The sequence below is a fragment of the Bubalus kerabau genome, chromosome 20 (genome assembly GCF_029407905.1).
Source record: "Bubalus kerabau isolate K-KA32 ecotype Philippines breed swamp buffalo chromosome 20, PCC_UOA_SB_1v2, whole genome shotgun sequence".
NCBI classification, from domain to species: Eukaryota; Metazoa; Chordata; class Mammalia; order Artiodactyla; family Bovidae; genus Bubalus; species Bubalus kerabau.
The window spans coordinates 36,280,577-36,306,048 of record NC_073643.1 but is presented as its reverse complement, the minus strand read 5'-3'; the positions used below and the strand labels follow the sequence as shown (position 1 = coordinate 36,306,048).

The following is a 25,472-nucleotide window of genomic DNA, read 5'->3' as shown; positions in this document are numbered from 1 at the left end:
CCTCCCATGCTAATCACTAACAAAAAGACTTAAGTGTGTCCAACATCAATTCCTAGAGAATAAGAACATTTACTGTGTAATGAAGTTCATTGTGTAAAACCTGCCCTGGGCATTAACATCTGCAGGACATAGATCCTCACCTGGCCATTCATGCACCTTGTCGTAGAAGGGGCTGTGCTTTGTCTAACATGGATTAAAAAGGATTAACTGATGCAGCTATGTTAGCCTATACTGCTGATGCAGGAAAAGTAAAGACCCAAGGAAAGAAGGAGGAAGCTGCATTGGAGCAGACACAGTAAAGCTCAACTTCTATGAGCAGGTGGGGACAGCTGCAACACCAGGTGTGACCACGTATTACCTTTCCTGCTCAGAGTCACTGCTGTCTTTACTTGCCCGTGAGTCGGCTCACAGAGAGGCACTCACAGAGAAAGTGAGTGCCATCAGTCAGAACGCTGTGCCCTGAGAGCACATGGTTTCCTCAGGCGATGATGGATCACACTGACACTCTCACATCTCCTTTCCCACGACCTCTGAGCAACTGGGGAAAGCCAAAGAACAACTCTGGGCATTCAATTTCCCTAACAAAGCCACAAAAGTCCCAGATTAAACTGGCCTCTTTGAAACTTGAAAGAGACCACCATTTGTCACCTTTTAAGGAGGCACACTGATGAATGGGCAGTGAATAACCACAAGACAATCCCCTGATTAAAAGTGTAGCCATTATAAATGCAGATTCAAGTGCTTAGAAATAAATGTGGACTCTTGAGTTCAGCTGAGTCTGCTCAGAAGTTTTGTATTTATAAAGAAAGTGAAAATTGCAAAGGCAACTTCTGAGCAAGTGTTTAAGAGACACAAAGACAAAAGAAAATTTTTAGCACAAATTCTGAATGCATTACTCAACAGTACCGAATACATTACTAAATTGCTAAACACTGTCTTTATATTACAATCTTCTGTCACCATTCTAACAAGGGCCTCAAAAGCTGGAAAAAGCCACCCATCTTCAACAAAATGTCAGTGTTATCTGACATTTCCTGATAACGGTGATGGCAACAATTGAGTTGTTAACATCAACCACTCTTCATATATTAAACTGTTTATTCCTCATGACAATATAAAATCGATGATTATATAACCTCATTTTTAAGGTACAGCGTTTAGGTAACCTGCCTAATGGTACATGCTGGTTAGTGGCAGAACCTCCTCAAACTTGGGTAATCTGGCTCTAGGACACATGCTTCCCATTCACCTCAGTTTGAATGAGATATAATTGACATTCAACATTGTGTATTTTAAGGCATACGACTGTACTGATTTGATAAACGTGCAATGTGATTACACCACAGCATTAACTGATGCTTTCCTCCATTGCATTATATAATTACCCTTTACTTATGGTGACAACATTTCAGATCTACTCTCTTGGCAACTGTCAAACATATAATTCAGCACTGGTGACTATAATTACAACACTGTGCCTTAGATGTCCAGAACTTTTCCTCTTCTAACAGGAAGTTTGTACTTTTTAATCAACATTTCCCACTTCCCTTACCCCACAGCTCCTGGTAACTCACATTCTACTCTCTGTTTCTCTAAGTTTGGCTTTTTTGGATTCCATATATAATTGAAATCGTACAATACTTGTCTTTCTCTGCCTGACTCACTTCACTTAGCATAATGCCCTCAAGTTCCACCTATCTGGTTGCCAACAACAGGATTTCCTTCTTTCTCATGGCTGAATATCACACACACACATGCATGCTCACACACATGCTCTCTCTCACACATATACAACACCCTACATCTTCTTTATCCATCTATCCAAGGGATAGACATAAGGCTATCTGACAGACACTTAGGCTGTTTCTATACTTGGCTACTGTGACTAATGCTGCAGTGAATGGGGTGGGGGTGGGGGTACCACAAGTGCTTTCCATTCCTCCTGGCACCAATCATGATGGTGCCAGAACATTAACTGCTATGTTTACAGGGCATTGCAGATTCTACCATATTTACTTCAATTATCCACAAAGTTGCTCTCCCAGCTCTCATATTCCATGAGATCATGAGCCAACTCATGGCAACAGGAAGATGAGTTTAGTTGAAGTGGTTCAGTTCAAAATCAATAAACTATTAAGTGACCAGTAAGTCCTTTTTGTGGCTCAGGAAAGGAGATGGGTGGTGGCAAAGGACATAAATGACACACAAAAAATGTGGTCCCTCTCCTCAGGTGTTATATTCTCTTTTTTAATATTTATTTATTTGTTTATGGGCTTCTCATTATGGTGGCTTCTCAGTTGTGAAGCATGGGCTTAGTTTGCTCTGTGATATATGGGATCTTCCCAGACAGGGGTTGAACCCGTGTCCCCTGCACTGGCAGGTGGATTCTTAACCATTGGACCACTAGGGAAGTCTCATGTGTTATCTTTTAAAAGACAGTAGTGTTACTCAGTCATGTTTGACTTTGTGACCCCACGGACTGTAGCTTCCCAGGCTCCCCTGTCCATGGGACTCTCCAGGCAAGAAAACTGGAGTGGGTTGCCATCTCCTTCTCCAGGGAATCTTTCCAGGACCCAGGAATCAAACCTGGGTCTCCTGCACTGCAGGTAGATTCTTTACAATTTGAGCTACAGGGAAGTCTAGAAGATACGTTTGAACTAAAGATGCCTGAACCTTGGGAGGCCTCACCAAAAGAACTGGATGACCACCCTAAAAGGAAGCCAAGGGTGGTGGTGCTGATTTTGTTGCCCAGGACCCTTTAGCTCCTCCACTGGTAATGGCATCCTGAACTTCTATTAAAGTGTCTAATACTTCCTACTCTCAAGATTCTCAGTCTTGTTTTGATATCTAGGGGCAGACAAGTGGCTTGAGTTATACCATCTGGAGTCATTCTCTTGGGAATTCAAATCTTGAGCAGAGCAATGCAAGGACAAAACCCTTTCAAAATAAAGAACAAACAAAAAGCCCATTAATATCAACTTAAACCGCATACCCACTTGGAGAAGGTGTTAATTCAGTTCTACTACCTGGATCTCCAGAACCCTGATGAGTGCCTTTGAGTGTTGTTCTTCACTGTTGCCTCCACAAATTCATTTTGAGCCTAGGCTTCCCAGTTTCTGCTGCTTGTAACAAAAAAAAACCCTAACTAGAACATCAAAATTACATACTCAGTTATTCTATGCTGCTGCTGCTAAGTTGCTTCAGTCGTGTCCGACTCTGTGCGACCCCAGAGACGGCAGCCCACCAGGCTCCCCCATCCCTGGGATTCTCCAGGCAAGAACACTGGAATGGGTTGCCATTTCCTTCTATAGACCAGTTAATATTGAACTACACTTATCTCAAGTCATTTTAGCAAAGCACTCTGTTGGCTATAAAGGGGAGTTCAGATAGGATTCTAAGAAACCTGCTCACATGCTACTCACAATGGCCAAACATGGAAAAAACCTAAAGGTCCATCAACAGGTGAACGGGTAAAGAACATATGTGGCATGTGTGTGTGTGTGTGTGTGTGTGTGTGTGTGTGTGTGTGTGTGTGTATACACACACATACATATATACACGGAATAGTGGTGGTTTAGTCACTAAGTCATGTCCGACTCTTGCGACCCTATGGACTGTAGCCCTCCAGGTTCCTCTGTCCATGGGATTCTCCAGGCAAGAATAGTGGAATGGGTTGCCATTTCCTTCTCCAGACACATGGAATACTCAGCCATAAGGAAAGAACAAAATAATGCTGTTTGCAGCAAATGAATCCACCAGAGATCATACTAACTGAACTAAGCCAGAAAGACAAACACCATATGATATTACTTACATGTGTAGTCTAAATGACAGTAATGAACCTATCTATGAAACAGAAACAAAATCAGAGACACAGAGAATAGACTGGTGGTTGCCAAGGGGAAGTGGGGGGAGATGGACTGGGAGTTTGGATTAGCAGATGCATACTGGTAATATATAGGATGGATAAACAACAAAGTCAAAAAAAAAAAAAAAAGAAAATCTCAAATAAACCTGATGAAAGTCGATGTGGTCATATTTTATATAGAAAAATAGCACATTATAAATTTATAATAAATGTCCCCCAAACTCTCTATGCAGCCTTCATTAATTGAACTGAGCACTGAGTCAAGAATCAGGAGACGTTACCAGCAGACCCAGCTCAGCCATGAAAAGAGTATGTGTCCTTGGGTAAGTTACTTCCCCTCTCTGAGCGTATTTCATTTCTATAATATTAAGGAGTGGAGGGTCTTTGAGTATTTTCTAAGCCAGGGTTTAAGGTTTTAAATGAAAAAAAGATAAGCTTTAGAAATTACTGAGGAATTGTGTAGATGCACCTTAAGACCTCTTCTTTCTATAAAGACTTTTTCCTCATATGGATGGGTAAGCTGGAGTTAAGTTCCAACATGACTCATTCTTGAATTCCAGGAGTATGAATGTTATAGTATGTTTCATATGCTGCCTGTAATGATCTTACCACTCAAGGGGAGATGTCCAAAAGTCAGGATTATTAGAGAACTCCTCAGTCATTTAACTGAAATCTAGTTATGGACCAACCCCAAGGAGGTCAGCAACAAGTGTAATTTAATTCTTAGCTATTAATAAATGAGTTTTAGATTAATTTGGATCTTCAAAGGAACTCTGTGTTGAAGCAAAATTAATCATAAAGCTTATTGGATTATTTTGTTGGCAACTGTTCAAACTTCATGGTTTCAAGACTTAGCTGTATCACTGAAGAAGAGCAAAGGAAAAATACATGTCTCAGTTGAAATAAACAGTTTGAGTCCTAAAATGTATTTGTCTTTTCAACATATTTCCTCATCTTATACTCCTCTGACCTACAAAAGCCACCCAAACCATAGATTTCCTAAAGCTACTCCTGATCTCTTTTTTCCTTGTTCTAGAGCTTACTCTTGAAACATACTGACATCATTTCTCAATCCTGTGGTCAGTGGCCATGAGCTGAGCAGAAGAATCAGTTCATAAGGTGAAAGGCTAGCTATCAAATGATTCTGATCAATTCTATTTGCAGTTAAATTCCCAGTGTTGACTAAAAAAGATGCACAACTTGAGAGTTGCGAGTTAAGTTTTATTTGGGGCAAAATGAGGACTGGTCTCCTGGGTGTTCATTGGAAGGACTGATGCTAAAGCTGAAACTCCAATACTTTGGCCACTTCATGTGAAGAGTTGACTCATTGGAAAAGACTCTGATGCTGGGAGGGATTGGGGGCAGGAGGAGAAGGGGACGACAGAGGATGAGATGGCTGGACGGCATTACCGACTCGATGGACATGAGTTTGAGTTGGTGATGGACAGGGAGGCCTGGCGTGCTGCGATTCATGGGGTCTCAAAGAGTTGGACACGACTGAGTGACTGGACTGAACTGAAATGAAATGACTGAGGACTGCAGCCTGGGAGGCAGCACCTCAGATAGCTCTGAGAGACTGCTCCAAAGTGGCAGTGGGGGAAGGTCAATATATAAGGTTTTGGTGAAGGATGAGTTCAATACCATTAAGCAATCATTATTCAAAAGGTTTTTTTGTTAGTCATGAGGATCTGATGTCACCATGAAGGGATTTAATGTTTTTCTCCATATGAGAAGATGTAAGGATTGAGATCATAATATCTGTTCCTAAAAACAGATCAGATCAGATCAGATCAGTCGCTCAGTCATGTCCGACTCTTTGCAACCCCATGAATCACAGCACGCCAGGCTTCCCTGTCCATCACCAACTCCCGGAGTTCACTCAGACTCATGTCCATCGAGTCAGTGATGCCATCAGCCATCTCATCCTCTGTCGTCCCCTTCTCCTCTTGCCCCCAATCCCTCCCAGCACCAGAGTCTTTTCCAATGAGTCAACTCTTTCCATGAGGTGGCCAAAGTACTGGAGTTTCAGCTTTAGCATCATTCCTTCCAAAGAAATCCCAGGGCTGATCTCCTTCAGAATGGACTGGTTGGATCTCCTTGCAGTCCAAGGGACTCACAAGAGTCTTCTCCAACACCACAGTTCAAAAGCATCAATTATTCGGTGCTCAGCCTTCTTCACAGTCCAACTCTCACATCCATACATGACCATAGCCTTGACTAGACAAACTTTTGTTGGCAAAGTAATGTCTCTGCTTTTGAATATGCTATCTAGGTTGGTCATAACTTTCCTTCCAAGGAGTAAGCGTCTTTTAATTTCATGGCTGCAGTCACCATCTGCAGTGATTTTGGAGCCCAATATAAAGTCTGACACTGTTTCCACTGTTTCCCCATCTATTTCCTATGAAGTGGTGGGACTGGATGCCATGATCTTTGTTTTCTGAATGTTGAGCTTTAAGCCAACTTTTTCACTCTCCACTTTCACTTTCATCAAGAGGCTTTTGAGTTCCTCTTCATTTTCTGCCATAAGGGTGGTGTTATCTGCATATCTGAGGTGATTGATATTTCTCCCGGCAATCTTGATTCCAGCTTGTGTTTCTTCCAGCCCAGCGTTTCTCATGATGTACTCTGCATATAAGTTAAATAAACAGGGTGACAATATACAGCCTTGACGAACTCCTTTTCCTATTTGGAACCAGTCTGTTGTTCCATGTCCAGTTCTAACTGTTGCTTCCTGACCTGCATACAAATTTCTCAAGAGGCAGATCAGGTGGTCTGGTATTCCCATCTCTTTCAGAATTTTCCACAGTTTATCATGATCCACACAGTCAAAGGCTTTGGCATAGTCGATAAAGCAGAAATAGATGCTTTTCTGGAACTCTCTTGCTTTTTCCATGATCCAGCAGATGTTGGCAATTTGATCTCTGGTTCCTCTGCCTTTTCTAAAACCAGGTTGAACGTCAGGAAGTTGACAGTTCACATATTGCTGAAGCCTGGCTTGGAGAATTTTGGGCATTAGTTTACTAGCGTGTGAGATGAGTGCAATTGTGCGGTAGTTTGAGCATTCTTTGGCATTGCCTTTCTTTGGGATTGGAATGAAAACTGACCTTTTCCAGTCCTGTGGCCACTGCTGAGTTTTCCAAATGTGCTGGCATATTGAGTGCAGCACTTTTACAGCATCATCTTTCAGGATTTGGAATAGCTCCCCTGGAGCACAGAATGCCTCACTCCACCCTGAACTCCCTCAAGGGTTGTTGAAGGTCAATAGCTATAGCAGCAGGGTTCTCCATAAAAGCAGATGGCAAATGCCTTTGCTGTTCAGTCACTGGCAATGTTCTTGGTAAGTGCCAATTTGTAGCTGACACCAGACAGGATGGGAGAACATAATTGATGGAAAAAGGTTACTTTTTCCAAGTATCATGAAAACAGATAAACAAACATAAACATTACTAAGATACATAGGGCTTCCCAGGTGGCACTAGTGGTAATGAACCCATCTGCCAATGGAGATGTAAGAGATGTGGGTTCAATCCCTGGGTTGGGAAGATCCCTGAAGGAGGGCATGGCAACCCACTCAAGTATTCTTGCCTGGAGAATCCCATGTACATATCTCTATATTAATATGGTTTTTCTTTCAAAAATAACATCAGAAGACATTCTTTGCTCAATAATTCTGAATTTAGCCATTGGTATTAAGGTTTAGATTAAGATTAAATAAGGTAATATATGGAAATTGATTAGCTGACAAACTTCAGCTTGTCAACTCCAGAGCTCTGACACTGAGCCAGGGACTGTTGTGAATCGTACTTAAATCACAGCATTTGATTCTATTGCCCTTTAAAATAGCACCTATTACTATTCAATTTTTCCTGATTAAAAAACAGACTCAGAATAACAGAGTCTGTGTCCAGGGTCACATAGCTAGAGTGGCAAATTCAGGTTCACATCTAAGTGTCTTATAGTTCATCTTTTCAACTTCTCTGCCATGTTAACCGATTAAAGAAGAATCTGAAGTAAAAAGAAGGCAGACAGTGGTTTCTTGAGAACTTTGAAATATTAACTGAGTATTATGCCAAAAGGAAAAAAGCATTTTTACCCCTTTAAATGGCATTGTTAGGAATTGTTGATACTACTGTGTATGTACATGATACCTGATGCCACTGGCAAACCTGGTGACTGCAAATCTGATCTGATTGTCTGGGTCTTCTTGGGGGTATGATTTAGAGGGAAGGAAGGTTGCCATCAGAAATAGTGGCTCCCTGTCATTGAGAGGTAAAAGCTAGAGGTATGTGACCTAAGCAGAAATCTTTTCAGACAGCAACCACCGCTGGCCTGGACTAGAGACTGACCCTGTATGAGGATCCATCTGTGCTGTCTACTCAGGAGGGGTTACATATTTATCTCCAGAGAACTTGACATAAGCCATTTGTCAGCCACTGTCACATGTGCTTGGTGTGGCCGTGCTTTAGTCATTTAGTCAAAGCAACAATTCCTCGTTGAGAGAGCAACTGTGGGATGCCAGGTGTTGATATTTTAGAAACACTGGTAGGGACAGCTGTGAGGGCAGATTTCAATTTTTTTCAGCCAAGCTGGTGGTTGAATTGGATGCCAGATGAAATCAAAGAGTTCCAGTTTTATGTTTTGCATCTCCACAAAAATGTGTGATTTGCCATGACCTTTCTCAGGGATACCCCAGGATTCACCTTCATTCTAGAGCATGAGACTCTAAAGAGGGGCTTTGCTCAGGCACTTACACCTCCTGAATGCAGTCAGAGATTCCTCCAGTTGTCCATGCTGGGGCCCTCCACCACTGTGCCTGTTCTCATCATTATCACTCATCACTCTGATGACCTTCTTGTCAGATCAAATTCAATATGACCTTTGTTTTCACTTTCTTTCATGGATTGATGTCCATCTGACCCACACTAAGAACTGCCTCTGGCATAATTTTTACTGCTTTTTGTGATAATCATTTCTATGAAGAGAGAAATAATACTTTAAGGAGATTTTAATGGAATCTTTGGTTTTTCAGGTAAAAGCAATGCAGATTTAACAAAATTATGCTCTAGATTCTTCAATATCTAGTAAACTCAGGCTCTCAAATAAAACAAAATTTCACTGCAGTACAAGACTAGTAGGAAATTACTTTGATATTTTACTAGTTCAGTTCAGGGATATAAGAAAATGCTATGTTCACAATGGTACTTGTGTGTATGTGTGCTCAGTCGTGTCCAACTACTTGCGACTCCATGGCTTCCATGACATCCTGCCAGGCTTCTCTGTCCATGGGATTCTCCAGGCAAGAATACTGCAGTGGGTTGCCATTTTCTTCTTCAGGGGATCTTTCTGACCCAGAGATTGAAACTGCATCTCCTGACTTTGGTACTTAACTTCTTTGAAAGCCATGCACCTCTTTCCAGAAAAAGACTCAAGTATCCTCAAAGTTTCCTATCCTCCATGTTTGGGTTTTCATGGATCTGGTGAATACTCTACAGTGTGTGCTCCAGACCAGTACTTCTGTAACACCTTCCTAGAAGGAAAATGTTTTCTATCTGCACTAATATGGTAGCCACTAGCCTAGACTGGACAGATAGCTCTAGACTAGAGGTTCACAGACATCAAAATAATAACTTATTTCATATAGATGTATTTCTAAAAAACAGCTTTATGCAGCTATAATACATATCATACAATTTGTTCAAATGACGTATATAGTAATTCAATGGTGTTTAGCATATTACAGCTCTGCAATCATCGGCACAATCAATATTAGAATATTTCCGTCATCCCAAAGAAATCCCAAACTCATTAGATGTCATTCATTTTCCCCAGTCTCTCCTAGCCCTTGGTAACTATTAATCTATCCCCACTTCATAGATATATCTATTCTGGACATTTCATATAAATGGAGTCATACAGTATGTAGTCTTTGTGACTAGCTCTTTTATAACTTCTGTAAAAGGTTCTTTAAAATACTTTTAAGGTTTATTCATGATGTAGTGCCAGTGGTACTGATCAAGATACTTTTGTGATCTTAATGTGTCAGCACACCATTCCTTTGTACTGTTGAATAATATTTCATTCTAGGATAGATGACATTTTGTTTACCTATTTATCAACTGAACAGCTTTTGAACTGTTTCTGATTCTTGGCTATAATGAATAATTCTCCTATAATTATTCATTTGCAAGTATCTGTTCACAAATATGTTTTAATTATCTTGGGTATATACCCAGGAATGGAATTGCTGGGTTACATGGTCACTCCATTTCTAATATTTTGAGGAACAGGCTGTTTTTTAAAAAACAAACTCAGAAAAGTTTTTCAAAGTGGCTATACCACTGTATATCCTTATCAGCAAAGTATGAGGGCTCCAATTTCTCCCCATTCTTATCAACGTTTACTATTATCTACCTATGATCATTTAAAAATTATTTTTAAAATATTTACCTATGATCACTAAAAAAATCATTATCTACTCTGATCATGTAAAAATAATTCTATTTGTTTAATTTTGGCTGTGCTGGGTCTTCATTGCTGTGCCAGCTTTTCTCCTGTTGTAGCAAGTGGGGGCTACTCTTTGTTGTAGTGCATAGGCTTTTCATTGCAGTGGCTTCTCTTGTTACAGAGCATGGCTGTAGGGCACGAGGGCTTCAGCAGTTGCTGTGTGTGGACTCAATAGTTATGATTTCTGGGCTCTAGAACATAGGTTCATTAGTTGTGGTGTGCAGGCTTAGGTGCTCCATGGCATGAGACATCCTTTTGGACCAGGAATTGAACCTGTGTCTCCTGCACTGGCGGGCAGATTCTTTACCACTGAGACACCATGGAATCCCCTCTGATCATTTTTTATATGTGTAAAATTTATAAGTATATTATGTCCTTTTCTGGATTGTTTTTTCACTTTTTAAATAAGTGCCCTTTGATGTGCAAAAATTAATTTTAATGAAGTCCAGTTTATCTTTTTTTTTTCTTGTCAGTTGTACTTTTAATGTCATGTCAAATAAACCACCTGATCCGAGGTTGTGAAGGTTAACTCCTAAATTTTCTTATAACACTTTTTGTTCTTATATCTTGGTCAAGAATCCACTTTGAGTTCATTTTGGAAGGGGTCCAATGTCATATTTTTGTATGTGAATATACAGTTGTCCCAGAACCCTTTCTTACAAAGACTTTTTTTTTCCTGTTGAATTATCTTAGCACTCATAACAAAAATCAACTGACCATACATATAAGATTTCTTTCTGGACTCTCAATTCTATTTTATTGTTCTATGTCTATCCTTAAGCCAGTACCACACTACTGTAGCTTTGTAGTAAGTTTTGAAATTGGCAAGTATTACTTCAACAGTTTTGTTCTTTTTCAAGATTGTTTGGGTATTCTGAGTCTTTTTCATTTTAAGTTGAGTTTTTCAATTTATGTAAAAAACAAATCCAGTTGGGATTTTTATAAAAATTCTGTTGAATCTGAAAATCAGTTTGGATAATGTTGTCATCTTAATAATGTTAAATCTTCTGCACATTAACAAGGATCTACATCCCGGAATATATTTATCTGAGGTTTTTCTCCAATAATCCTGTCCCACAGAATTTTTCTTTCATTTACTTCAAATTTTCACATCCATCTGATAACATAGAATCATTTTAAAACTCTAATATTATAATAGCATTAATTAGCTTAATTTTTATGGTACCTCATTTTTCATTCACTTATTTAACATTTTACATATTATATACTTACTGTGTTCCCTGAACTTTACTGATCATTCCTGTGCTGTGCTTAATGGCTTAGTCATCTGACTCTCTGCGACCATCCCTTATTTTAGAAATTTGAGTCTTCTCTCTTTTGCTGATCATTCTGATCATTCCAGCAAAAGACACATCAATTTTATAGATCTTTTCAAAGAATCAAATTTTTGTTTCAACAATTTTTATATTGTTTTTCTATTCTTTTTAAAATTAATTTTCATTCTATTCTTCATAATTTCCTTCTTTTTGCTAGGTCTAGGTTTAGTTAGCTCTTTTTTCCCCACAGTGTCTTAATACGGAAAGTTATGTTACTGACTTGTGACCTTTCTTCTCTTATAATATAGGCATTTACAGCTATAATAAATGCCTGTGTTATAGTTTAGGAACTCTTTTAGCAGTCTTCCAGAAGTTGAATAAGTTATTTTTTATTTTCATCCATCTAAGGATTTTCTAATTTCCCTGGAAACTTCTCTGATCCATTGGTTAGTTAGGCTACAAGTTCCTTTTGAAATGTAATCTAGTTCAAAAATTAATTATGAAAGGAAAAATACCAATTTTTAACCCATTATATTTTAATTTTTAAAATAAGTCATTTGGATTCAGCAAATAACACATTCTATAGTGATCAAGTTAATTTTCACGACTACATCTCTGTACTGCTTCTCAAGCTTTAACATAGACACAAGTCACCTGAGTTTTTGCTAAAATGCAGATTCTAGGTGTGGTGTGGGTGGGCTCCAAGAATCTGCATTTATATTAATGACACATTCCAAATGCTGCTGATTCTGATGCTGCTGGTTCAAAGAATCTGCTTTGGGTACAAAGGCTCTGTTCAACTGCTTGGGATACCTTTCATGTAGTCTTTGTGCTCAGGTGCAAATGGCCTTTTCTCCCAAAACTCTTACACCTTGTCCTTCTAGTCAGAGGGTGAACATTCTTTTGTGTAACTTCTAACACCTTCCCCATACCCTTCATTTCAACTTGTCCCATTCTTGTAATAATTTCTTAATGTACTGTTTTCTCCAGGTAGACTATGAGACTAAGAAGAGTAGGTCTCTGTTCTCTTCATGCTTCTGTTGTTTAGTTGCTAAGTTGTTGGACTATAGCCCACCAAGAACAAAACCCCATGTCTGTCCATGGGATTTTCCCAGGCAGGAATACTGGAGTGGGTTGCCATTTCCTTTTCCAGGGTAATCTTCCCAACCCAGCAACCAAAACTGGGTCTCCTGCTTGGCAGATGGATTCCTTACCATTGAGCCACATGGGAAGCCCCATTCTCTTCATGACTTTATCGCTATTGTCTGGTTCAGTATTCAATGGCTCAGACTAGATGCTTATTAACTCTCCATTAGTAATGGTAAATAACACTTACTGTGTGTTTACTGTGGGTCAGCACAGAGTCAGATGCTTGGCAGACATTATCTCAGGTCAGCCCTACAAGGAAGGTCCTACAATTATCCCCATTTTGCAGATGAGAACTGAAAATCTTGATATCCATGATTAGTTGTGTTTGATTTTGTTTCCTTTAGAAAATTAACTCAGTTCAATTTAACAATACTGATCAAATCTCTGAGCAATCTAACACATGTTACATTCTAAATTTATATATTATGGCAGCCAGTTCAGAAAGAGTAAAACAGCAGAACACCTTTCTCTCTTCTTCCTGCATGGGATATTGAGACAGGTGGGCAGCAACAGTGCCCCTCTAACTTTAGCCCTGCCCTCACCTCTTGCTTGGTCACAGCATGTGCCTCCCATTTTGGTCTCCTGCCTCCAGATCCCTCTCTTTTGTGCTTCTTCTAAAGTGTATTTGATCATGACACTGGCTGAAATTTTCAATGACACATAATATATAATATCCAAATTTCTTAGGTCTGCTTACAACTTTCCTACAAACAACTTGTTTAGCATTTCCTCCTGCTGGAAGAGGGTAGTTCTGGAATGCAGAATGACTAGTCATTCCTCAAACAAGACAATTTCTACTCCTTTGTGTCTTTACACACTCACTTCCCACTGCTCTCGGTGTCCTTGTCGAGACCTGTTCTTGTTGGGGGCCAGCGTGAGGCACTCCGCCCATGGCAAAGGTCATGAGGAAGGAGGCTCAACATACGCAAAGGCGGGATCGAGCCTCAGGAGTCCCCCTGGAAATTCTCGAGCATCTACCCCCATAACCAGAGCCTGCCTACTTTACTACTTTGTGCTCTCACCTACACCTCTGACTTTACGGGGGGCTGTCCCCCACCACCTCTTTCGGAGAAGGAGTTAACTTAGAGCTCCAGTTAATAATAATTCCTGGGCGTGATAGGAGTGTTTCAACCTACAAACTCCTCTGAAGGTTCTCTAGCCTGCCTGACAGGCTTGTCCGGCCACATGTGATTGCTCACAGTCTCCCAACTGTGAGAGGCACGAGATGCTTTAAACCTTTTAAAAACAGGTTCCTTAGAAAAGTTAGAAAACTATTAGTATAAGTATAATGGGCTGATTAGAAATTGTATTGATGAAGGGTTTTTCATTTGTTGAGCCAATGTTTGTTGCTAAGTCTCCATATCCCCTGCCCTTACACACATTAATAAATATATAGAAGAAATAAGTATTAACCTTTGATATTAATCATGTTAGACCTTAGGCTAAGTAAATTCTTTCCTTAACTAAAACCCACTACACCCTCACCCTATAGGAATGTAACTTTATTTGGGTGGCGTCTGTTTTAAGAATAATCACCCTTGGAGAAATAAGTGTCCTGGTTGACTGACCGCTGTCACAAGGAGAGGGTCATAAATTGTCAGCAGGCCCCCTGGCCAGAAGATGATGTAACACCCCCAAGACCTCTGTATACATTTGTATGAAGCACCTGAGTTTGATAAAAGTCAGGACTGCTGACCCCACGTGACTTTTGCATAATATCTCAGTGTATAAAAGTAGACCATGGAAAATAAAGAATTGGGGTCAGTTCCTCGAAAGACTGGTCTCCCCATGTCTCTCTCTCACTCTGGCTGAGTCTCCATCTGGAGCGTGGAACCCACCATGCTTACTAATTATGCCTGGGCTTCTAAGATCCGACTGGGGAGGCCTCAGTGTCTCCTCTCCTTCGGGAGAATGGAAGGACGCCTGTGGCCTACGTAAGTGGTGCAAACTTCTTTTCTTGAAGTTTTATTGGTCTCCCACGTAAACCAAGCTACTCAGCCTCTTTTCTCCACTGAATTTTCCTACTGAGCTATCCTCATTCTATTACTCTTTATATCTTTGATGAATAAATAATTAAGTAGGTTGCCGACGCCGTCCCCACTTCGAATACCCTGGATCAGCCGGGGCTGGACCCCGGAATGTCCTGTCCCTTATCCATTCATTTTTTAGGATCCAGTTCCTAATAACTATATTGAGAAATGACCTTAGCTCTACTCCAGGCTCCATTCCTCCTCCTTTGTGCTTCTTTACAATTACACACGTACCTCTAATGCTACAGTTGCCACATTTTATGACACTGATCTATTTATGTCTTCATCACTAGCTTGAGAGCTTCTCAAGGGCAAGAAATTTCCCATCTTCCTATTTCCAGCACCCAGCACAGGACTTGGCCCTCAACAGATGTAGTTGCTTAAACAAATTAGGTCAAAACATAAGACACCAACTGTTAACCTTCTCTACAGAGTTCTTTCACATTCATTCCCAAAGCTTTCCATGTGTTTGATTACTATAGTAAATACCAGATCTGCTTTGAATGATAATTACATTTGTGCATGGGATTTGTGAGGACTGGAATAGTACCTGTTGGCTTGTCACATATGACAGTATCCTGTACACTGAAACCGTTCTGTGAAGCTCTGCAGATCTGAAATGAACCTAACGAGCTTCTTGGGTTTTAGCCAAGTTATTATAAAGCCTTCTACTACTCTGAGGAAACAATTATCTCCAACACAGGAGTGAATGATCTATCACAATGCTGTTTGATGTTTCACAGTTTCACATTCTTATGACAGGAGGTATGTTCAAATCAGGTTGGTGTACTGTCAACTGATTACATCGGTCAACACCTAACCCAGATAATGGCAACATAGAGGGTTTGAAAAGAGGGGAATCATTTTAGAAAGCAGAAGTCAACTGAAGAAGAAGTAATAATTTAGAGGGAAATATGCTTCAATTTGAAAGAGTGTTCATAGATCCACTCTCTTTCTCTTTTCTTGCATCACAAATTTGTTCCCAGTGAAGAAACATTCATGCATCTTACCTCCTGTCAGAGTCCCAGAGCATGTAAAGGTGAACCCACTGGGGCTGGCCAGGGTAGAAGAGGAAAGCTTTTTCCAGAAGGCACTGTCTGAGGAATCATAAGAATTTTAAACATGGCAAAGGGAGGAACAAATTACTATTTGAAAAATCAGTTGTTTTCCCCCAGGACTGAAGAAAGAACAAAGCATACTCAGTGGACTCCAACTCTTGGAGGATATAAAAAAATTGAATTTTCTTGGGAATTCTTGGTGGGCCAGTCATTAGGACTCTGAACTTTCACTGCTGAGGCCTGAGTTTGATCCCTGGTCAGGGAACTAGAATTCCACAAGTCTTGAGGTGCAGTCAAAAAAACAAAAACAAAAAAAGGTCTTTTCTTAAACAACCTCGCTGTTCAAATTAGCATACAATCATTTCAGCTTTTCTAAATAAAAGTGTTTTTGTTTTTTTTTAAAGAAAGAAAGAAATTTGTGAGATACTAGCACATGGCTCTCTCAATGACTCCTTGAGAGGCCTTTGCATTTTGCATTCTAGAAGGCCTCTGGCAACCTCAAGCTCATTCTTTCTCCCTCACCACCCTGCAAGCATCTACTGATCACTGGCTAAGCATGAAGCACTGTGCCAGGGACCACTAGGACAGATGATTAGGTAGAGAAAATACAGAATCAGAAAGCATTATTGGGTACTTTAAAATAATACTTTCAAAATCAAGGGCGAGAAAGATCACATGCCAACAGCCAGAATAACACCAGTAACTCCACTAGGCCATACAGGTATTTGAATTCAGACTTGTTGGATACTGCACAATGGATAACAGAGATAATGAGCCTAATGGTTATAAATGATCAACATTTGCTGCTCTAAGACAGTGATAACTGAAATTAATGTAACTGCTCCTAGGATGAAGATAAATATTAATATGGCCACTGCTTTCTTCACCAACTTTACCTCTTATCACACTCCCCCTCCTCAAGTATTTCAGTCACAGTGGCCTTTGTTCAGAGTCATGGACACTCTCTGCTCCCATGATAAGATTTGCACATACTCTTCCCTCCGTATGGAACATTCTTATCTCCTTCCCCTCCCTCACTCACAAAAGTAACCCCTATTTATCCTTTCTGTCTCAGTTCAGTGTCACTTTCTCAAACTCACTTCCCTGACTTTTCAAACCAGATTACATCCTCCTTTCAAACACCCTCCCAGCATCCTTTACCTCTTCTTCAGAATATTTATGGTAGTTACAATTTTTAAAAAATCTTATTCTTATCTACTTATCTGGCACCTCTACAAGACAATGAATTTCATGAAAACAGGGAGACAATTACTTTTTGTTCACCACTGGCTCCTCAGTGCTCAGCAACATGCAGGGAACAAAGAAAGTACATGATAAAAAAGGGCAATAAATGAATAAAATATAAGTTGAGGTGTCTTAAAAATATTACTATAGTGATTACTACTATAATATTAGAGTTTGAAAAGAATTCTATGTTGGCAGATATGAAACATAGATATGAAAAAGTTCAAAGTGAAAAAGAAAAAAGCTATAGAAAAGGACTGTTGGAGAAGAAATTCAAATATATACAAAGGTGTAGATTCAATGTAGATTCTGAAAACATGAGGAATGATGGACAAGACACTTCATAAACAATGGGAATTAATGGATGAATTACAGGAATCTTCTCAAAAAAGCTGTAATGCTAAGAAAAATATGAGGACAGATCTTTCAAACTCTGAGGAAAAGGAAAGAGTGACATATTAATGGTAGAAATACAGACTTTTTCTGGACTGAGTATTAAAAACACATGAGAATGTAATGACTTTAAAGATTGAGAAACTCCAATTCTAAATTCTAAATCCACCCTGTATATTTCACCAATGTGAACTATGAATTAAGCACATAAATTATGGATGCAGGAGTGAGGTGAGGGTGTAGGCCTATGGAAATAAAAACTTGTGATTAATACATCTGTCAGAAATTAGAATGCTATGCCAGCTGGTGATTTGCTTTAAGCTTGTCTCACTGAGAGTTCATGTTGCAAAAGATGCCAGCTGTTCAATTCAACATCACCATTTGTTTCTGGTGGACCACCTAGAACTGGGTCTTAGACTCAGTTTCGCATCATAAGAAGAAAATCACCTTCTTTCTTAGCCTGAAAGAAGTCTATGGGCTCCCATATAACATGCCTGGCTATGGCTAGGTGGTATCCTTGGGCCAATAACCAAATTCTACTTTTATGAAAGTACCCTATAGAAAACCCTTGGTGAGGGTTGCATGGCCGTTTCCCAAAATTTACTTACAACATCTAATGGACCTGGCCCGGGAAACTGGTCCCCTCAGCAATTACAGAGCCCCCTAAAAGACTACGTGTGTAGTCTGATGATTTAAATTCTCAGACAGGAAGCAGTTCAGGGTACTTCCATGATGTGAAGTCCCCACGCCCACAGGAACAGACTTGCTCTGAAATGACATTCTGTTTTCTCTGCCTCTGCTTGTCTTTATCCTCTATCCCAATACCAGGTGCCTTCCTGGCTCTGTAAGTGGGGGGGTTTCTCTGCAACACAACTCTTGTAAAGAGCCTATGATTAATTACAGAAGAGACAGAGGCTTGGATAATCAATTGTGCAATGCACCTGTTTATAACCAATTTCATGCTTGCTCTCATCCTCTTATGGCACATGGCCAATTTCTCAAAGGCTTAGGGTAAATTTGCACATTTGGGGTCTGCAGAAAATCCTGTGGACATAACAGTGGAGAGCTATTAATACTTGGCTACACAATACTTAACAAAATGACAGAGAAACTCTTATGGAAGGAAATTTGGCAAAATTCACCAACATTAGAAAATGTTTCATAGTATTTGACACAGTGTTAACACTTCCTTTTTACCAATTGGTGGAAGAAATAACCCCTATAATAAGAAAATGTACATATACAAAGCTGTTTTTTGATTCACTCACATTATAGCAAAGAAATGAATACAAATTGAATGGCAAATAGAGGAAATGTAAAGTAAGATGTGGTATGTCCACTTCTGGAAAATAAGTAGTTAGCATCAATGGTAGTTATAAAGACCAGGAAGCAAAATGAAAAAAAAAAAAACCAACAAAAAACAAACCACTTACAACTAACGTAAAGAGGGAAAAAAAAAAACCAGAATAAAAGTTAAATGTATATGTGAATTACAAGTAATAAAATACACAATAAACTGCAAGCAGGAAACACATTAAACGTTTCAACAAAAGTTTTTAAATTGTGGGTATATTGGCTGTTTTTTAAAATTTTATTTTAATTGGAGGCTAATTACTTTACAATATTGTGGTGGGTTTTGCCATACATTCACATGAATCAGCCATGGGTGTACATGTGTTCCCCATCCTGACCCTCCCTCCCACCGCCCTCCCCATCCCATCCCTCTGGGTCATCCCAGTACACCAGCCCTGAGCACACTGTCTCATGGACTGAAACTATTTCACATATTATAATATACATGTTTCAATGCTATTGTCTCAAATCATCCCACCCTTGCCTTTCCCCACAGAGTCCAAAAGTCTGTTCTTTACATCTGTGTCTCTTTTGCAGTCTTGCATATAGTGTCATCATTACCATCTTTCTAAATTCCATATATATATGTGTTAATATACTGTATTGGTGTTTTTCTTTCTAACTTACTTCACTCTGTATAATAGGCTCCAGTTTCATCCACCTCATTAGAACTGATTCAAATGTATTCTTTTTAATAGCTGAGTAATATTTCACCGTGTGATGTACCACAGCTTTCTTATCCATTCGTCTGCTGATGGACAGCTAGGTTTCTTTCATGTCCTGGCTATTATAAACAGTGCTGCAACGAACACTGGGGTACATGTGTCTCTTTCAATTCTGGTTTCCTTGGTGTGTATGCCCAGCAGTGGGATTGCTGGGTCATATGGAAGTTATATTTCCATTTTTTAAGGAATCTCCATAGTGGCTGTACAAGTTTGCATTCCCACCAACAGTGTAAGAGGGTTCCCTTTTCTCCACACCCTCTCCAGCATTTATTGCTTGTAGACCTTTGGATAGCAGCCATTCTGACCGGTGTAAGATGGTACCTCATTGTGGTTTTGATTTGCATTTCTCTGATAATGAGTGATGTTGAGCATCATTTCATGTGTTTGTTAGACATCTATATGTCTTCTTTGGAGAAATGTCTGTTTAGTTCATTGGCCCATTTTTTGCTTGGGTCATTTATTTTTCTGGAATTGAGCTGAAGGAGTTGCTTGTATATTTTTGAGATTAATTCTTTGTCATTTGCTTCGTTTGCTATTATTTTCTCCCATTCTGAAGGCTGTCTTTTCACCTTGCTTGTAGTTTCCTTCGTTGTGCAAAAGCTTTTAAGTTTAATTAGGTCACATTTTTTAATTTTTGCTTTTATTTCCATTACTCTCGGAGGTGGGTCATAGAGGATCCTGCTGTGATTTATGTCAGAGAGTGTTTTGCCTATATTTTCCTCTAGGAGTTTTATAGTTTCTGGCCTTACATTTAGATCTTTAATCCATTTTGAGTTTATTTTTGTGTATGGAGTTAGAAAGTGTTCTAGTTTCATTCTTTTACAAGTGGTTGACCAGTTTTCCCAGCACCACTTGTTAAAGAGATTGTCTTTTCTCCATTGTATATTCTTGCCTCCTCTGTCAAAGATAAGGTGTCCATAGGTGCATGAATTTATCTCTGGGCTTTCTATTTTGTTCCATTGATCTATGTTTCTGTCTTTGTGCCAGTACCATATTGTCTTGATGACTGTTGCACTGTAGTAGAGCCTGAAGTCAGGCAGGTTGATTCCTCCAGTTCCATTCTTCTTTCTCAAGATTGCTTTGGCTATTCAAGGTTATTTGTATTTCCAGACAAACTGTGAAATTATTTATTCTAGTTCTCTGAAAAATACCATTGGTAGCTTGATAGGGATTTCATTGAGTCTACAGATTGTTTTGGGTAGTATATTCATTTTCACTATATTGATTCTTCCAATCCATGAACATGGTATATTTCTCCATCTATTTGTGTCATCTTTGATTTCTTTCATCAGTGTTTTATAGTTTCCTATATATAGGTCTTTTGTTTCTTTAGGTAGATTTATTCCTAAGTATTTTATTCTTTTCGTTGTAATGGTGAATGGAATTGTTTCCTTAATTTCTCTTTCTGTTTTCTCATTGTTAGTGTATAGGAATGCAAGGGATTTATGTGTCTTGATTTTAAATCCTGCAACTTTACTATATTCGTTGATTAGCTCTAGTAATTTTCTGGTGGGGTCTTTAGGGTTTTGTATGTAGAGGATCATGTCATCTGCAAACAGTGCGAGTTTTACTTCTTCTTTTCCAATCTGGATTCCTTTTATTTCTTTTTCTGCTCTGATTGCTGTGGCTAAAACTTCCAAAACATTGAATAGTAGTGGTGAGAGTGGGCACCCTTGTCTTGTTCCTGACTTTAGGGGAAATGCTTTCAATTTTTCACCATTGAGGATAATGTTTGCTGTGGGTTTATCATATATGTCTTTTATTATGTTGAGGTATGTTCCTTCTATGCCTGCTTTCTGGAGGGTTTTTATCATCAGTGGATGTTGAATTTCATCAAAGGCTTTCTCTGCATCTATTGAGAGAATCATATGGTTTTTATTTTTCAATTTGTTAATGTGGTATATCACATTGATTGATTTGCAAATATTGAAGAATCCTTGCATCCCTGGGGTAAAATCCTATTGGTCATGATGTATGATCTTTTTACTATGTTGTTGGATTCTGTTTGCTAGAATTTTGTTACGGAGTTTTGCCTCTATGTTCATCAGTGCTATTGGCCTGTAGTTTTCTTTTTTTGTGGCATCTTTGTCTGATTTTGGTATTAGGGTGATGGTGGCCTCATAGAATGAGTTTGGAAGAGTTTGAGTAGGATAGGTGTTAGCTCTTCTCTAAATCTTTGGTAGAATTCAGCTGTGAAGCTGTCTGGTCCTGGGTTTTTGCTTGTTGGAAGATTTCTGATTACAGTTTTGATTTTCATGCTTGTGATGGGTCTGTTAAGATTTTCTATTTCTTCCTGGTTCAGTTTTTGAAAGTTATACTTTTCTAAGAATTTGTCCATTTCTTCTAAGTTGGCTTATAAGCTCAAACCCAAAATTTTTATTGGCATAGAGTTGCTAATAGTAGTCTTTTATGATCCTTTGTATTTCTGTGTTGTCTGTTGTGATTTCTCCATTTTCATTTCTAATTTTGTTGATTTGATTCTTCTCCCTTTGTTTCTTAATGAGTCTGGCTAATGGTTTCTCAATTTTATTTATCTTCTTAAAAAACCAGCTTTTAGCTTTGTTGATTTTTGCTATGGTCTTCTTTGTTTCTTTTGCATTTATTTCTGCCCTAATTTTTAAGATTTCTTTCCTTCTACTAACCCTGTGGGCATTTCATTTCTTTTTTTCTAGTTGCTTTAGGTGTAGAGTTAGGTTATTTATTTGATTTCTCTCCTGTTTCTTAAGGTAGGCTTGTATTGCTATGAACCTTCCCCTTAGCACTGCTTTTACAGGGTCCCACAGGTTTGGGGTTATTGTGTTTTCATTTTCATTAGTTGCCATGCATATTTTGATTTCTTTTTTGATTTCTTCTGTGATTTGTTGGTTATTCAGAAGTGTGTTGTTTAGCCTCCATATGCTTGTACTTTTAATAGATTTTTCCTATAGTTGACATCTAATCTTACTGCATTGTGGTCAGAAAAGATGCTTGGAATGATTTCAATTTTTTTGAATTTACCAAGGCTAGATTTATGGTGCAGGATGTGATCTATCCTAGAGAAGGTTCTGTATGCATTTGAGAAAAAGGTGAAATTCATTGTTTTAGGGTGATATGTCCTATAGATATAAATTAGGTCTAACTGGTCCATTGTATCATTTAAAGTTTGTGTTTCCTTGCTAATTTTCTGTTTAGTTCATCTATCCATAGGTGTGAGTGGGGTATTAAAGTCTCCCAATATTATTGTGTTATTGTTAACTTCCCCCTTTTATACTTGTTAGCATTTGCCTTACATATTGCAGTGCTTTTATGTTGGGTGCATATATATTTATAATTGTTATATCTTCATCTTGGATTGATCCTTTGATAATTATGTAGTGTCCTTCTTTGTGTCTTTTCATGGCCTTTATTTTAAAGTCTCTTTTATCTGATATGAGTATTGCTACTCCTGCTTTCTTTTGGTCTACATTTGGGTGCAATATGCTTTTCCAGCCCTTCACTTTCAGTCTGTATGTGTCCCTTGTTTTGAGGTGGGTTTCTTGTAGACAGCATATACAGGGGTATTGTTTTTGTATCCATTCAACCAGTCTTTGTCTTTTGATTGGGGCATTCAACCCATTTACATTTTAACATAATGATAAGTATGAACCCATTGCCATTTACTTTGTTGTTTTGGGTTTGAGTTTATAAGCCTTTTCTGTGTTTCCTGTCTATAGAAGATCCTTTACAATTTGTTGAAGAGCTGGTGTGGTAGTGCTGAATTCTCTGAGCTTTTGCTTGTCTGTAAAGCTCTTGATTTCTCCTTCATATTTGAATGAGATCCTTGCTGGATACAGTAATCTGGGTTGTAGGTTTTTCTCTTTCATCACTTTAAGTATGTCCTGCCATTCCCTTCTGGCCTGAAGAGTTTCTATTGAAAGATCAGCTGTTATCCTTATGGGGAACCCCTTGTGAGTTATTTGTTGTTTTTCCTTTGCTGCTGTAGGTATTTGTTCTTTGTGTTTGATCTTCATTAATTTGATTAATGTGTGTCTTGGGCTGTTTTGTCTTGGGTTTATCCTGTTTGGGACTCTGTGGGTTTCTTGGACTTGGGTGACTATTTCCTTCTCCATTTTAGGGATGTTTTCAACTCTTATCTCCTCAAGTATTTTTTCATGGCCTTTCTTTTTGTCGTCTTCTTTTTCTGGGACTCCTATGATTTAAATGTTGGGGTGTTTAAGATTGTACCAGAGGTCTCTGAGATTGTACTCATTTAATTCTTTTTTTCTTTTTTCCCCTCTGCTTCATTTATTTCCACCATTCTATCTTCCACCTCACTTATCCTATCTTCTGCCTCGGTCATTCTACTATTGGTTCCCTCCAGAGTGCTTTTGATCTCATTTATTGCATTATTCATTATTGATCGACTCTTTTTTATTTCTTCTAGGTTCTTGTTAAACTTTTCTTGCATCTTCTCATGTTTTGTCCCCGGTCTATTTATCTGTAACTCCATTTTGTTTTCAATATTTTGGATCATTTTTACTATCATTATTCTGAATTCTTTTTCAGGTAGACTGCCTATCTCCTATTCTTTGGTTTGGTTTAGTGGGCTTTTGTCATGTTACTTTACCTGCTGAATATTTCTATGCCTTTTCATCTTGTTTAGGTTGCTGTGTTTGGGGTGGCATTTCTGTATGCTGGAAGTTTGTAGTTCCTCTTTATTGTGGAGATTCCTCCCTATGGGTGGGGTTGGACGAGTGGCTTGTCAAGGTTTCCTGGTTAGGGAAGCTTGGGTCAGTGTTCTGGTGGGTGGAGCTGGATCTCTTCTCTCTGGAGTGCAATGAAGTGTCCAGTAGTGAGTTTTGAGGTGTCTATGGGTTTGGTGTGACTTTTGGCCGCCTGTATTTTTGTGCTCAGGTTTATGTTCCTGCATTGCTGGAGAATTAGCTTGGTATGTCTTGCTCTAAAACTTGTTGGCTCTTGAGTGGAGCTTGGTTTCAGTGTAGGTATGGCGGCTTTTGGATGAGCTCTTGTTGATTAATGTTCTCTGGAGTCAGGAGTTTTCTGCTGTTCTTAGGTTTTGGATTTAAGCCTCCTGCCTCTGGCTTTCAGTCTTATTCTTACCGTAGCCTCAAGACTTCTCCATCCATACAGCACCAATGATAAAACATCTAGGTTAATGGTGAAAAGATTCTCCACAGTGGGGGACACCCTGAGAGGTTCACAGAGTTACATGGAAAAGAGAAGAGGGAGGAGGGAGATAGAGGTGACCAGGAGTAGAAGAGGGGGAGTCAAAAGGGGAGAGAGCAGTCTAGCCAGTAATCAATTCCCTATTTGCTCTCCACACTCAAAGAGGTTCAAGGAGTTCCACAGAGAAGGGAAGAGGGAGAAAGGAGATAGAGTGACCAAGAGGAGAGGAGGGGGAATCAAAAGGAAAGAGACCAATTGAGCCTGTGATCAGCTCCCTAAGTGTTCTCCACAGCCTGAAATATCCAAAGAGATTCACAGAGTTAAGCAGAGAAGAGAAGCAGGAGGGAGGAGATAGAGGTGACCTGGGGGATACCATACAATCCATCCTTTTAAGTGTACAATTCAGTGTTGGTTTTTGTTTTTGTTTTGTTTTGTTTTTTAGCATACACATAGAACTGTACAGTCATCACCACTGTCTAATTACAGTGTTTTCATCACCTCTATAAGAAACTTGGTACCGTTAGTACTCATTCTCCATTTTGCCCTTCCCCTAGTCCACGTGAAAGTGAAAGTCACTCAGTCGTGTCCAGAGAGTCAAAAGGGGAGACAGCAATCAAGCCAGTAATCACACTCCTAAGTAAAAATGGGTACTGAAGATTGGATTCTTAAAGGTACAGAATTGATAACAAATACCAAAAAGCAAAGATTAAAAACCTAGAGTAGAG

General features: G+C 39.1%; 1 protein-coding gene and 1 non-coding gene across 8 annotated transcripts in view; one reads left to right on the top strand and one right to left on the bottom strand.

Annotated features, from left to right (window-relative positions):
- LOC129635355 (uncharacterized) overlaps window positions 1–25,472 on the bottom strand; it is a 434,397-nt gene that overhangs the window by 347,730 nt on the left and 61,195 nt on the right. For 6 of the 7 annotated variants that reach the window (XR_008706245.1, XM_055558295.1, XM_055558298.1 and 3 more), the window contains exon 3: window positions 15,839–15,921. Coding sequence is in view for 6 of the 7 variants with exons in the window: in XM_055558295.1 (XP_055414270.1) it covers window positions 15,839–15,921 (83 nt within the window). In the remaining variant the exon portion in view is untranslated. Of the gene's footprint in view, window positions 1–15,838; window positions 15,926–25,472 lie in introns of all 7 variants that reach the window. The other variant, XM_055558299.1, reaches the window with a different exon arrangement.
- LOC129635618 (small nucleolar RNA SNORD22) lies at window positions 15,809–15,934 on the top strand. Its single transcript, XR_008706382.1, has one exon. It is a non-coding gene; the product is annotated as a small nucleolar RNA SNORD22 (small nucleolar RNA).